Here is a 12,175-nt window from a genome sequence, read left to right as displayed (position 1 = left end):
CCATCTCCAGCCCACACCACTCCCTGAACCCCACACCCGTATGTCCAATACCTATTCACCATCGCCACTAGTATTGTAGGTATACAAAAAAGGAGAGTTTTTCCCTTTTCCCAAGAATATAAATTGTATTTTAAAAACCTTTTTAACATACTTGGCAGATTTATCCACCCCTGCTACCTGTGAAATGCAGAAACAGCCATCTTCCCCTCAGACTCCGTAAAGCAGAGGAAGCAAGGTGCGATGCAGGAGTACTGAGGACGGGGCCAAGTCATTGGGTTGAGGGTGAGGGAGCCTGTCGGTCCTTGCCTTGGTCTGGAGCGTTCATCTCTGGAGACCCTCCTTCCTTCCTCAGATTCCTCCCGTGCAGGAACAGCTTTCTCTCCCTTGCTCCTGTCTGTGGGCAGCCCTCTCTCCTGGCTACCCGCTCTGTTACTGACAGAGTCCCCTGCCCTGGCTTCTCCTCTTGTTCCCATCACTGCTTAGTTACTCCTCGGGCTCCAGTCAGGACATCTTCACTCTGACTGTACCCACTCTCTGGGAGACCACACTCATCCCCACAGCTCCCATCCTCAATGTATTAACTGCCCCTCCCCCAAATCTCTATCTACTGGACAAACTGCTCCCTTGTGCTCTAGGACCCTGCATCCAATCTTCTTTCTGTCCAGAAATGAACCCCTCACATGCCCTCCAAAACCCACTCCTCATTCTGCACCTGACCTCGGTGATGAGGTTCGCCATCCACCACCCACTCAGAAATCCGGGCATTGCCCTTGCTGCCTCCCTGCCCTCCTTCCCCCTTAGAGTCAATTAATCACCAAGCCTTGTCACGTCTGCTTCCTTATTACCTCTCCAATCCACCCACTTCTCTCTGTTCCCACTGCAACTGCCCTGCTTTAGGTTGCCATCGGCTCCTGCCTGGATTACTGCAGAAACCATCTCTGAGCCACTGCTGGGCCTTCAGCCTCACCCCTTCATCTGTTCTCACCCTGCCGCCAGGTCAAATCTGATCATGTCACTCCCTGATTAAATGTCTTTCATTTTGAATTTTAAACTCTTCTGCTTAGCACACAAGGTCCCTAATGACCCGGGCTCTGCCTGTGTCATCATTTGTCCTTCCTGTCACCTCCCCAAAGGCACCCTCAGCTTTGGACAGCAGAACCACTTTGTATATATTTTTAAACCATTTAGGAAAAAAAATGATATACTAACATCACATTTAATGTTGAGAAGCTAGGTGCTTTCCCTCTGAGATCAGAAACTAGGCAAGGTTGTTCTGTCTCACCACTCCTATTCAACATTGTACTGGGAGTGCTAGCGAATACAAAAATAAGACAAGAAAGGAAATAAAATGCATATGGATTGGGAAGGAAAAAACAAAATTGTCCTTTTGTCAATGACATGACTGTCTATGTAGAAAGTCCCAAAGAATCAACAAAAACCCTCCTGGAACTAGCAAGCAATTATAACAAGGTTGTAGAATTCAAAAGACTTTTGTAAAAACAAACACAAAAACAAAAACACAACACCATTTATATTAGCACCAAAAACAAAATAAAATACTTAGGTGTAAATCTAACAAAATATATATATAATCTATATGAGGAAATCTACAAAGCTCTGATGAAAGAAATCAAAGTAGACTGAATCACACAACAATGTAAAGCAATTATACTCCAATAAAGATGTTAAAAAAACAAAAACAAACAAAGTAGATTGAATCAAAGTAGATTCCATGTTCATGAATAGAAAGACACAATATTGTTAAGATGTCAATTTTCTCCAACTTGATCTACAGAATCAATGCAATCCTAATCAAAATCCCAGCAAGTTACTTTGTGGATATTAACAAACTGATTCTAAAGTTTATATGGAGACTTTTTATAAAAGACCCAGAAGAGCCAACACTATATTGAAGAATAAAAGTCAGAGAACTGATATTATTCAACTTATTTGACTTCAAGGCTTACCATAAAACTATGAATCAAGACAGTGTGGGATTAGTGAAAGAACAGACAAATAGGTCAGTGAAACAGAATCAAAGTCCGGAAATAGACCCACACTAATACAGTCAACTCATCTATGACAAAGACACAAACGCAATCCAGTGGGGAAAGGACAGTATTTTCAACAAATGGTGCTGGAACAACTAGACATTTACATGCATAAAAATGAATCTAGACAGTGACCTTGCACCTTTTACAAAAATTAACTCAAACATGATCATAGACCTAAATGTAAAACACAAAGCTATAAAACTTCTGGAAGATAACAGGAGAAAATCTAGGTGACCATGGGTTTGGCAATGAGTTTTCAGATCACAACACCAAAAACATGGTCCATGAAATAAAAAATTGTTAACTTGGACTACATTAAAGTAAAAAATTTCTGCTCTGCTAAAGACAATGTTAAGGGAATGAAAAGACAAGATACAGACTCAGAGAAATTATTTGCAAAATATATATATGATAAAGTTCTTGTATCCAAAATATACCAAGAGGGAATTCCCCAGCGGTCCAGTGGTTAGGACTTGGTGCTCTCACTGCTGTGGCCCTGGGTTCAATCCCTGGTTGGGGAACTAAGATCCCACAAGCTGTGCGGTGCGGCCAAAAACAACAACCACAAACAAACAAAATAGACAAAGAATTCTTAAAACTCAACAATAAGAAGACAATCTAATGAAAAAGTGGGTAAAAGATCTGAACATATACCTCACCAAAGAAGAAATACGTGTGGCAAATACTGTAAGTATATGAAAGGATGTTCCACATCATATGTCATTAGGAAATTGTACATTAAAACAACGTGGTACTACCACACACTTATTAGAATGGCTAAAATCCAAAATACTGACAACACCAAATGATGACGAGGATGGAGCAACAGACACTCCCATTCATTGCTGATGGGACAGCCAGTTTGCAAGACAGTTTGGCAAAACTAAACATACTCGTAGAATATGATCCAGCAATCCTGATTCTAGGTATTTACCCAAATTAGTTGAAAACTTATGTCCACAGAAAACCCTACACAAAAATGCTTATAGCAGCTTTATTAATAATTACCCAAACTTGGAAGCAACCAAGATGTCCTTCAGTGGGCAAATAAACTGTGGTGCATCCACACAACAGAATATTATTCATTGATAAGAAGAAATGAGCTATCAAGTCATGAAAAGACATGGAGGAATCTTAAATGCATATTGTTAAGTCAAAGAAGCCAGTCTAAAAAGGCTACATGGTGTATGATTCCAACTATATGACATTCTGGAAAAGGCAAAGCTATGTAGACAGTAAAAGGTCAGTGGCTGCCAGGGGTTGGTAAGCATAGAGGATATTTCAGACAGTGAAACTCTTCTGTATGACACTGTAATGGTAGATACATAATTTTATGCATTGGGCAAAAGCTATAGAATGTACAACACAAAGAGTGAATTCTATGTAAACTATGGATTCTAGCGAATAACAATGTGTCAGTATTGGTTCATCAATTGTAACAAACATACCACATAATGCAAGATGTTAATAATGGGGGAAACTATGGGGTGTGGGGTGGGACATATATGGGAACTCTCTATGCTTCCTATTAAATTTTTCTGTAAACCTAAAACTGGTCTAAGAAATAAAGTCTATTAATTAAGCATAAAAACTCCTTTAAAATGATAAACATCATGTATTTAGAACAGTGTCTAGCACATGACAAGTGCTATATAAATATTTATTATGTACAAATGAATAAATGTGGAGCCGGGATGCCTCCAGTCGGACTCCAGAATCAGAGTTTCATTCCCTGGACACTTGCACTGAGAGAATCTCTTCCACGAGTTATTCTGGAACTCTTCTGTTATTCTCAAACCCTTCATCTTGCTTATTTACTTCCAGCTGCTATCAGAATCTGTGCAATCTAAAGTGACTGTGCTTATTTGCATGTTTACCGTCTGCCCCCCACTAGCTGGTGGGCCCTATGAGCTCAAGGTGTCGCGCTGTTGTGCTCACCTCTGTCTCCCCAGCGAGGTGAGGTCTCCCAGCATGCGGCGGTGCTGGGCTGGGTGGTGCGGGAGAGTGATCTATGTGGCCCAGGAGGGGTGGTGGGGCAGAAATGCACTCAGCAGGGGTGAACAGCATGCTAAGTGTCCTGACAGGGGATGCCTAGATGCTGGGGACCGGAGTGGGGAAGAGCAGGCGCTTAAATCTGGTGGAGCTCAGGAACACATTGGCTAATACAGGGGCCTGGAACTGAAGTTCATTTACTTGTCAGAGAAGGTTCTGGAAGTGGGGACAGTATGGGCAAAGACTTGAAAGTACAATACAGAGCAAGGCCTGTGACTGGCATCCTGAGGTGTTTAGAGTGTCCGGAACGACCAAAGGCATCCGAGGTAGGTGTGGTCTGAGGGGAGGAGAGAACAGACCACAGAGATCTTTGATCACCTATCCCCCAAGCATAAACTTTCTCTCTCACTGGGGGTTCTGGGGCAAACAGCCCCTTGAGGAGAACTTAGGACCCCTTAGTCCCTGGGCACACTGTTCAACCATCATGCTGAGTCTCACAGAGGAGGGTCTGAGGGAAATCAACTGATAGCTTAGCGATGTTTGGTGGAAAAATGACAATAAACTGACAGGGCTGTGGGTCGACAAATCAAAGGTTCTGCTACCATGGCAACAGAATGACAGGGCAACCCTAAAATTAGAGGAGAAACGAGGATCAGGCCAGGAAAGGTTTAGAGAGAAATCTCCACAGATACTTGGAGGGAAACACAGAGACAAGGTGTGGGGAACTCGAGCCAGGGATGTGGCTCTCCTCCAGCCACCCCCCTTCAAAAGTCTAGATGCCGCGGGCAGGACCCCCTTCCTTCCCAGGCTCAGTTTCCTCAGCTACACAGAGAAGCGCTTCCGTGGCACCCAGCTGCTCCTCAGTTTGAAAACCATTCCCTGGAAGGTCTGGAATGGGCTTGCGTTGTATGTGCGGAGCCATGGAGAGCAGCAGTACTTACTACAGAGAGCAAGGAAGAAAGGTAATGTGGGTGGTAGCAAACTGTCCCTCATACTTATGGTCTGCACAAGGTCTACCTCCTGTAAACAGTCCAGGGGGACAGGCTTCCTGGATTTATTTCCAGAGTCGCCGACTCTAGCCCTGCAGCCTCTCCCACCACAGCCAGATCCCAGGGGATCCTGTGCACGCTCCGCCCCCACCTTAACCTTGAGCGGAGGTGACAGTGCCCTGCCTCGCCGGCTGCCACTGGGCTCAGCATCAACCCAGCGGGGTCTGCTCTCTGCCCATCTGCCCCAGCTCCAGGTCCTCCCGTGGGCTCCGCCTGACTCTCCTTTTCTCCTTCCCTGATATCCTGGGCGCTCAGTCTGCCTGTTACCTATTTTTAGGCTTCGTCTGCAAAATGTGAAAACACTTCTTTGCCCAACCCACTTCACAGACCAGTGACCAAGGGTCTGTGGATACACCTGAAAACTATGAAGTGCTGTTGTGTATTGAAAGGCAGGGTGGGGGAGTGGGGGAGACGATAGTTGGTGGTGTTGCCACTAACCTGCTAGGTGACCTTGGGTGCCTTATATAATCTCTCTGGGTTTCTGTTTCCTCATCATTAACATGGAGTTCAGGATAGCACCTATTCCACAGAGTTATTGTGAGGATTCAGTGAATTAACACACACATCTAGCTACCAGCATCACCACTGTTATTACTGTTATCAGCACTATTGCTTGTGATTATCATCACCCCAGGCTCTCCCTAGCCAGGGGGCCCGGTTAGCCAGTAACAGCCCTTCCTCCTGTTGATAGCCTGTCTGGATTTCCAAATCCTGGTGGTGGGTGGTGAATTCCCCTGGGATGGAGTTGGGGGCAGGTCTGCTCCTTCACCAACTGTGCAGATGAGTGATGACCAGATGTCACCTCCCCTCTAGCCACAGCCCGTCTGTGCGAGTGACTTCAGCTGAGCTCCTGCCCCCTTGGCCCATGGGCACAGCCAGCGCAGGTCTGTCCTCTGCCAGGTCTGATTGTGCCTGTCTGGAGTCCCGCTTCCTCCCCGGATGGACACGTAAGGCAGTGAGATGGAGGCGCACAGCCTTAAATCCTTCCCCTAAATCTGTGCTGTCAGGAAACAGCGTTCTCTGCCACTGCTCCAACTGCATAACTTCTTACCGGGCTGAGCGAACCCTCTGCCTGTCTCCAGACAAACGAGGCCCGGCATCTTATTTGCTAGAAAACCCTTCTTGTCCAGAAGGATAAAAACCTCTGTCTTCCATGCATAAAATGACTGTTTCCAGTTTAGTTTTATTGATAAAATTCACACTAAATCCCACAAAAAGATTTCCCTAATAGTGCAGTGAGAGAACTGGAGGAAACTTCAGTTTTCTCAATAGAATCTGCTACACTGTAGGGAAATCGTACTGTACAGCCACTGCCGTTCAGCTGGCTCTTTCCGACAAAGGCATGTTTAACACTTCTAGGAGAAAGTCGACAAAACTACAACTTCTCTAATCTTGAACTTCTCTAACTGGAGCATCCTAGGAAGACCAGTGTGAGTTAAGAGCAAGGCCCAACGCAAGACTACTAAAATATATATTTAACGGTACTTTTATGTAAGGTTCTTCTTTTTGGCAACACATCACTTTGAAGATCCTCTAGTAACTGGAGGAGCTATCAGAGTGTTTATTCCCTACGAGTACTCCTTAGGGAACTCACTTTAAAGGAGAGATTAAAAATGCAATGTAATTTCTAGACTGATGGATCATATAAATGGGGGCTTCTACAATGTGTAGAGAATATACTGGTTTAAACGACCCAACATTTCCCCTCAATTCTGCATATATTAATACACCTAGACAAATTCTTTCACCATTTTTTTCCAGGAGTGAAGACCTTATATTTGGCCCTCCTGAAATAATATATGTCTCAAATGGAAGGAAACGGAAATAATGAGACGTTCCTGATAGGGAATGTGGACCCACGTGGACCTATGATGATTTCCCCGGAACCACCTCGATTTCTTCTCAAGAAGCGTACCTGGGGCAGTAAAGGAGATGTGCTGCCTTGCCGTCCCCGGGCGGGGGGGGGGGGGGGGGGGGCGGGCTGGGAGCAGCATAGGCCTCCGTCCTGCTGGTGCCAGGTGCTTACCTCCATGCTGTACCTCTCCACCGTCCTTCTCAGGGGGTCCACAGCCTGCCAGCAAATCAGGATGCACAGGTCAATCAGCAGCATGCCCCCAACGATCACGAGCAGTTTCTGGTCCTTGATGATCTGCAGAGAGGGCAGGGGCAGAAGGGACGTGAGAGGGCCTCCCAAACAGCAGCCGAGGCACCAGGTCAGGTGGGTGACTGAATGGCGTCACCCCCAGGTTGAAAATTTCCTCAGACTCCCCATCGCCCACAGGATAAATCCAGCCAAGCTCCTTTGCTTGGCATTCAAGGCCTTTCATGAGCTTGGCTTGTCCATGCCCGAAACACACACATATACTTAGTTAAATTTGAGGACGCCCAGGTTCTGGCCCTGCTGTGATTTTCACCCCAGGCCTTTGTGGGTGCTGGCTCTTTTGTCTGGAACACTCTTCTTTCTATGTGGCAAATAATCCTTAGAGACCCAGATTCATTTCGCCTCCTCCACGAAGCCTCCCTAACTCCCACAGCAGAACTAACTACTCCCATAGCACTCTGTTCCCAGACTTAATCATACTTAATAAGTTCAATACTTATACTTATGAATAGTAATAGTCATAACTACAAGAAGGAGAATAAATACAAATGCTAACATTTAGTGAACACTTACACTGTGCCTACCTCTAGGTTGATTGTTTTACATACAGCATCTCATACAAAGGCAAATACTATTATTATTCCCAATTTTCAGATGAAGAAGCTGAGGCTAGTGCTGGGGGCCAAGTAACTTGCTCAGTGGAATATAGATACTAAGAGGTGAAGCCTAGATTCGAACCAAGCTCCTCCTCTCTCCAGAGTGCACACCCTCAAACATTTACAGCACCTACCAGGCTCTACAGTGACCAGATGCTATATTAAGTTGTATACACATCTGCCCTCCTCAGTAAACTGGGGAACCCCTGACAAAAGGGAAGCCTGTTTTATTTATTTGTTTGCCCTCAGCACCTAGCAGGGCCTGGCATGCAGTCGATACTTAGAAGTTTGCCTGGTTGAATTGAGATGAAGGAATATATAAAGAAGAAATATAATTCCCATCCCACTTTGCAGCTTGGGGTATCTTTATTACACTGTGAAGGTCCCACCCCACTTTATGTCCGTTTGATGGGGATTGGCCTGGGGACAAATGCTGTCTGGGGCAAAGCTAACCTGTATTTCACTCATTGCACGTTTATGTGTCCTCACCCCCCACCCCAATGCCAAACAAAAGCTAATGTGATGAAGTAGTTCTAGAAAAGACTATAGAAAAATAAACAAAACTGAAGCAGAAGCTTAAGAAATATCGCCAGGTCTGGCTTTTAATGATTAAAGCCATCCTTAAAGGAGAAATAGAAACTCAAGAGACTTCTCTGTGGCCAAACTGTGAAAAGAACAAGAAAGTACTGCTGAGTTACTGCCAAAGAGATCAAATCCACCAAGACCACTTTACCTGGGGGTGGGGCACTGGCAAAGCCCCCTCTGAGATTTTTCAGAAGCATTCAGTAAACCGCTGATAGCTTGTAGAAACCTGGTTTAACCCCTGCCCTCAGGGGAACCAGGCAGCTCCCTGTTAGCCTTGAGAAATTGGGCCACAGGGAAGAAATGCCTGAGGAGCTGAGGACTTAGAGGACAGGCTGGGAGGGGCCTCCCTGCTTGATGCTCACCCAGGGCTGTTTGAGCCCCAGGCATTTGCACACACTGCACCTGACCCCTGGAAGTTCCTTCCCCCACCTTTCTGCTGGTGCCCTCCTACCCTGATTTCAAGATTGAGCCTGAGCAGCTGCTCCTCTGTGAATCCGGGTGTGCCCTGCATGGGGTCCATACTGCAACTGTGTTCCTATCAGAACCAAGGCGGTGACCATCCAGTCTCCCCTCTGTGCCCTGGTGCCTTGTGCAGGGGCTGGCTCTCAAACTTTCTTGAGGAACGTGTGGAGAATGAATGAATGAGCTCTCAGGAAAAGGCCAGGGGAAAGTGGTGCTGTTGAGCAAGTTCAAGGGCACTGTCTCCTGCCTAGGGCTCAGGTTCTACTTCCTATAAGGCACCACCTGCTACAGGTTCCTATCCTTTCCCAGGCATTTGTAGGTGCTGGTTCTTTCGTCTGAAACACCCTGTTCTTTCTGTGAGAGGCTCTGTGTGGCTGGGTGTGCATGGGGTCGGTTGGGGGTGGCTGGAAACAGGGCTGGCTGGAGAGAGAGAGCCTGCATGACATGTGATGGGGCCTCATGGGGGCCACTGGAGGTTTAAGCGTCTTTAAGCATCAGCGTGATGGGGAGCTCTCTGCAGCATTAAGGGGTGAACCTGAGGCGGGATCCTGCAGTAGGAGGCCAGTTAGGAGCTGGGGCCATTGTCCTGATGAGGAAGGATGAGGCCTGATCCAGAGCAGTGACTACCAGATGGACAGGAGGATGCAGATGCCACAAGCACCGGGCAGGCAGAGTTGCGGGCCTCAGCCTCTCAGTCCTCTCCCCCTCCCCAAACTTCCCCAACCAGCAAGTGCCAGCACCTCCAGGTCCCTCCCTGTCTGCCAAGTCTTTCCCACGAGACAAGGGGTACTACTGTCCCCACAGTCTAACTCCCAGGAGGCAGTGAACTTGAACTTGCTCAGCAATACCACTTTCTCCTGGCCTCTTCCTGAGAGCTCATGCATACAGGAGTACGGACCACCTCACACTCCAGCACACCACGCCTCAGGTCTGTTGGGACTGCACAGTCTACACTGGACAAGAAGTAGTACATTGAAGGGTAGGGCTGAGAAACATGGGTTGGGGCCACCCTCAGTGAGCCCCTACAGGGGAGAGACCTCCCTTCTGAGTGGACGCTGCACCTCTCCTGCTGCTGCCTGAATAGGGAAGGCACGCATGCAGCACAGATGAGCATCAGAATTTCTCTCTGGTAAATATGAGAGTCAAGTCCTCCCAATTTTAAGGCTCACGTATGAAGTGTGAGGTAGCAGAGTGGCAGTGGAGAGACAGGACCTGGGATTATGCGGACCATCCCTTGTGACCTGGCGTGACCCTAACAAATCACTTCCTCTCTCATTCTGCATTTCTGGCAGGGAGTGGGGAGGTTCACGTAATATCTCCAAGTATGGTGCAAAAAAAGAACACCATTTTGGATCTATAAGACCTCATTCTAATCCCAGCTCTTGTGAAATGTTATCTTGATCAAGCTGTATGACTCTGTTAGGCTTATTTCCTCCTCTAAAAGTGAGACCGGTGAGCTCTAAGCTGCAGAGTTGGTATAAGAGTGAAATGAGATGATGTATGGAAAGCACCTAGCACAACATCTGGCTCAGAGAAGGTGCTCAACAAATGGGCTGTGTAGCTACCATTACTTGGGTTTTGAGAATGCATGGCTCTGTGTTTATGTGGAGGACAGTGACATCTAGGGGCAAAGTGTGATACTGCACCTCAGCTCTGCTAGACTCAGGGCTAATCATCACACAGACAGGCCCAGGTGGGAAGATCCTGAGAGTAACAGGAGAGGACATGTCTAATTTCCTTTTGGTACCATTTCCAAAGCCTGGCACTTGACCACTGTTTGTGACTAAATGGATTTAGTAAGTAGTTATGGATCACGTTTGATTTATTAATCACAGGAACATTTATTGAGTGCCTACTCTGAATCAGGTTCTTTTCTAGGCACTAGGGCTGCAGCAGTGAGCAAAACATGAATATCCTACATCCATAGAGCATGCATGATAGGGGGAGACTAATAATGAATAATTATACAAATACCCCATACGTATACACAATACAATGCTAAAGATTACAAAAATAATCTTTTAAAAAGGATCTAAAAGTTTAAATTTAAAAAATAGCACTGACCTAACCCTACAAAGTCTGAGCACCATAGAATACTAGAATTAGGCAAGGCCTAATCTAGTCTCACCTCAGCTTCCCTGACTTCCTTTCTTATTTTTCAGCTTTCTCTTCAAAGGCTGCACAAACTTTCCTCGGTTATGTCAGTGCACACTGATACCATGAAACTGAGTTCTCTCTCTGAGGCTAGGAGGTTACTCGTGCTCCATTCTCACTGAGTGAGAGATGAGAGTGAAGGCACCCAGGAACGATTAAGCACCCAGTTCTGGCATCAGATCTGAGTTTGAATCTTACTAACTAGCTGGGAGACCTTGGTAAGTTTCCTAACCCATCTGAGCCAGTTTTCTCATCTACACAATGGGGGACGATGACCACACAAACCACTAGATTACCAGAGCCTGGCTTACAATTACTGTTCAACAGATGTTAGCTATTACTAGTAAACATCACTTCCCATGGTTGTTTAGAGCAGAGATCAGCAAACTACGAATTTGGGTCACTGTTTGTCTTTGTAAATAAAGTTTTATTGGAACACAGTCATATCCATTTGTTTATGTGTTTGCCTTTGGCTACTTTCATTCTACAATAGCAGTGTTGAGTGGCTGTGACAGAGACTGTATGGCTTGTGAAGCCTAACATAGTTACTGTCTGACTCTTTACAGGAAAAGTTGGCTAACTTCTTCTTTTGGGAAAACGGCATTTCTTTATTTTTCCAAAAAACTTCAGATATTTTGACTGATTCAGACTGGCCTTCTACTGGGACCAGCTTATTGCCTACTTCCAGGGACGCCATTCCAGAGGGAATACAGTGTGAATGGTGCCCCCTGGAGTTGTACAACCAGAGGCCCTGCCTTCCTGCCGTCACTCAGATGTCAGACACTCTCTTGGCATTTTCCTGAAGCTGAGCCTGGATGAAGGTCTGAGAGGATGGCCCTATGTTATTATTTGCAACCGTATCAAGTCATATATGTAGTGAAGTTTCTTTGTCCTCAGAAAACCCGTATCAAGTCATATATGTAGTGAAGTTTCTTTGTCCTCAGAAAACATCTGCCCCCACAACAGATCTCATCTCTGAGTTCCCGCTCTAGTCTCAACGTTCCAATTTGGTCCTAGTAAGAGTAAGAGGCAGAATAAAGACTGTGGTAGTGGGCTTCCCTGGTGGCACAGTGGTTAGGAATCCGCCTGCCAATGCAGGGGACACTGGTTCAAGCCCTGATC

At 46.1% G+C, this 12,175-nt stretch overlaps 1 protein-coding gene across 2 annotated transcripts in view; it reads right to left on the bottom strand.

The window, feature by feature from the left end:
• Positions 1–12,175, bottom strand: part of GABBR2 (gamma-aminobutyric acid type B receptor subunit 2) — a 359,081-nt gene that overhangs the window by 48,997 nt on the left and 297,909 nt on the right. For both annotated transcript variants that reach the window (XM_060300705.1, XM_030829817.2), the window contains exon 13: positions 7,122–7,244. In XM_060300705.1, the coding sequence (XP_060156688.1) occupies positions 7,122–7,244 (123 nt within the window). The remainder of the gene's footprint in view (positions 1–7,121; positions 7,245–12,175) is intronic.

Source organism: Globicephala melas, chromosome 6 (assembly GCF_963455315.2).
Source record: "Globicephala melas chromosome 6, mGloMel1.2, whole genome shotgun sequence".
Taxonomy (NCBI): domain Eukaryota; kingdom Metazoa; phylum Chordata; class Mammalia; order Artiodactyla; family Delphinidae; genus Globicephala; species Globicephala melas.
Note: the sequence above shows the minus strand (reverse complement) of the source record. Positions and strands in the feature narration are given on the sequence as shown.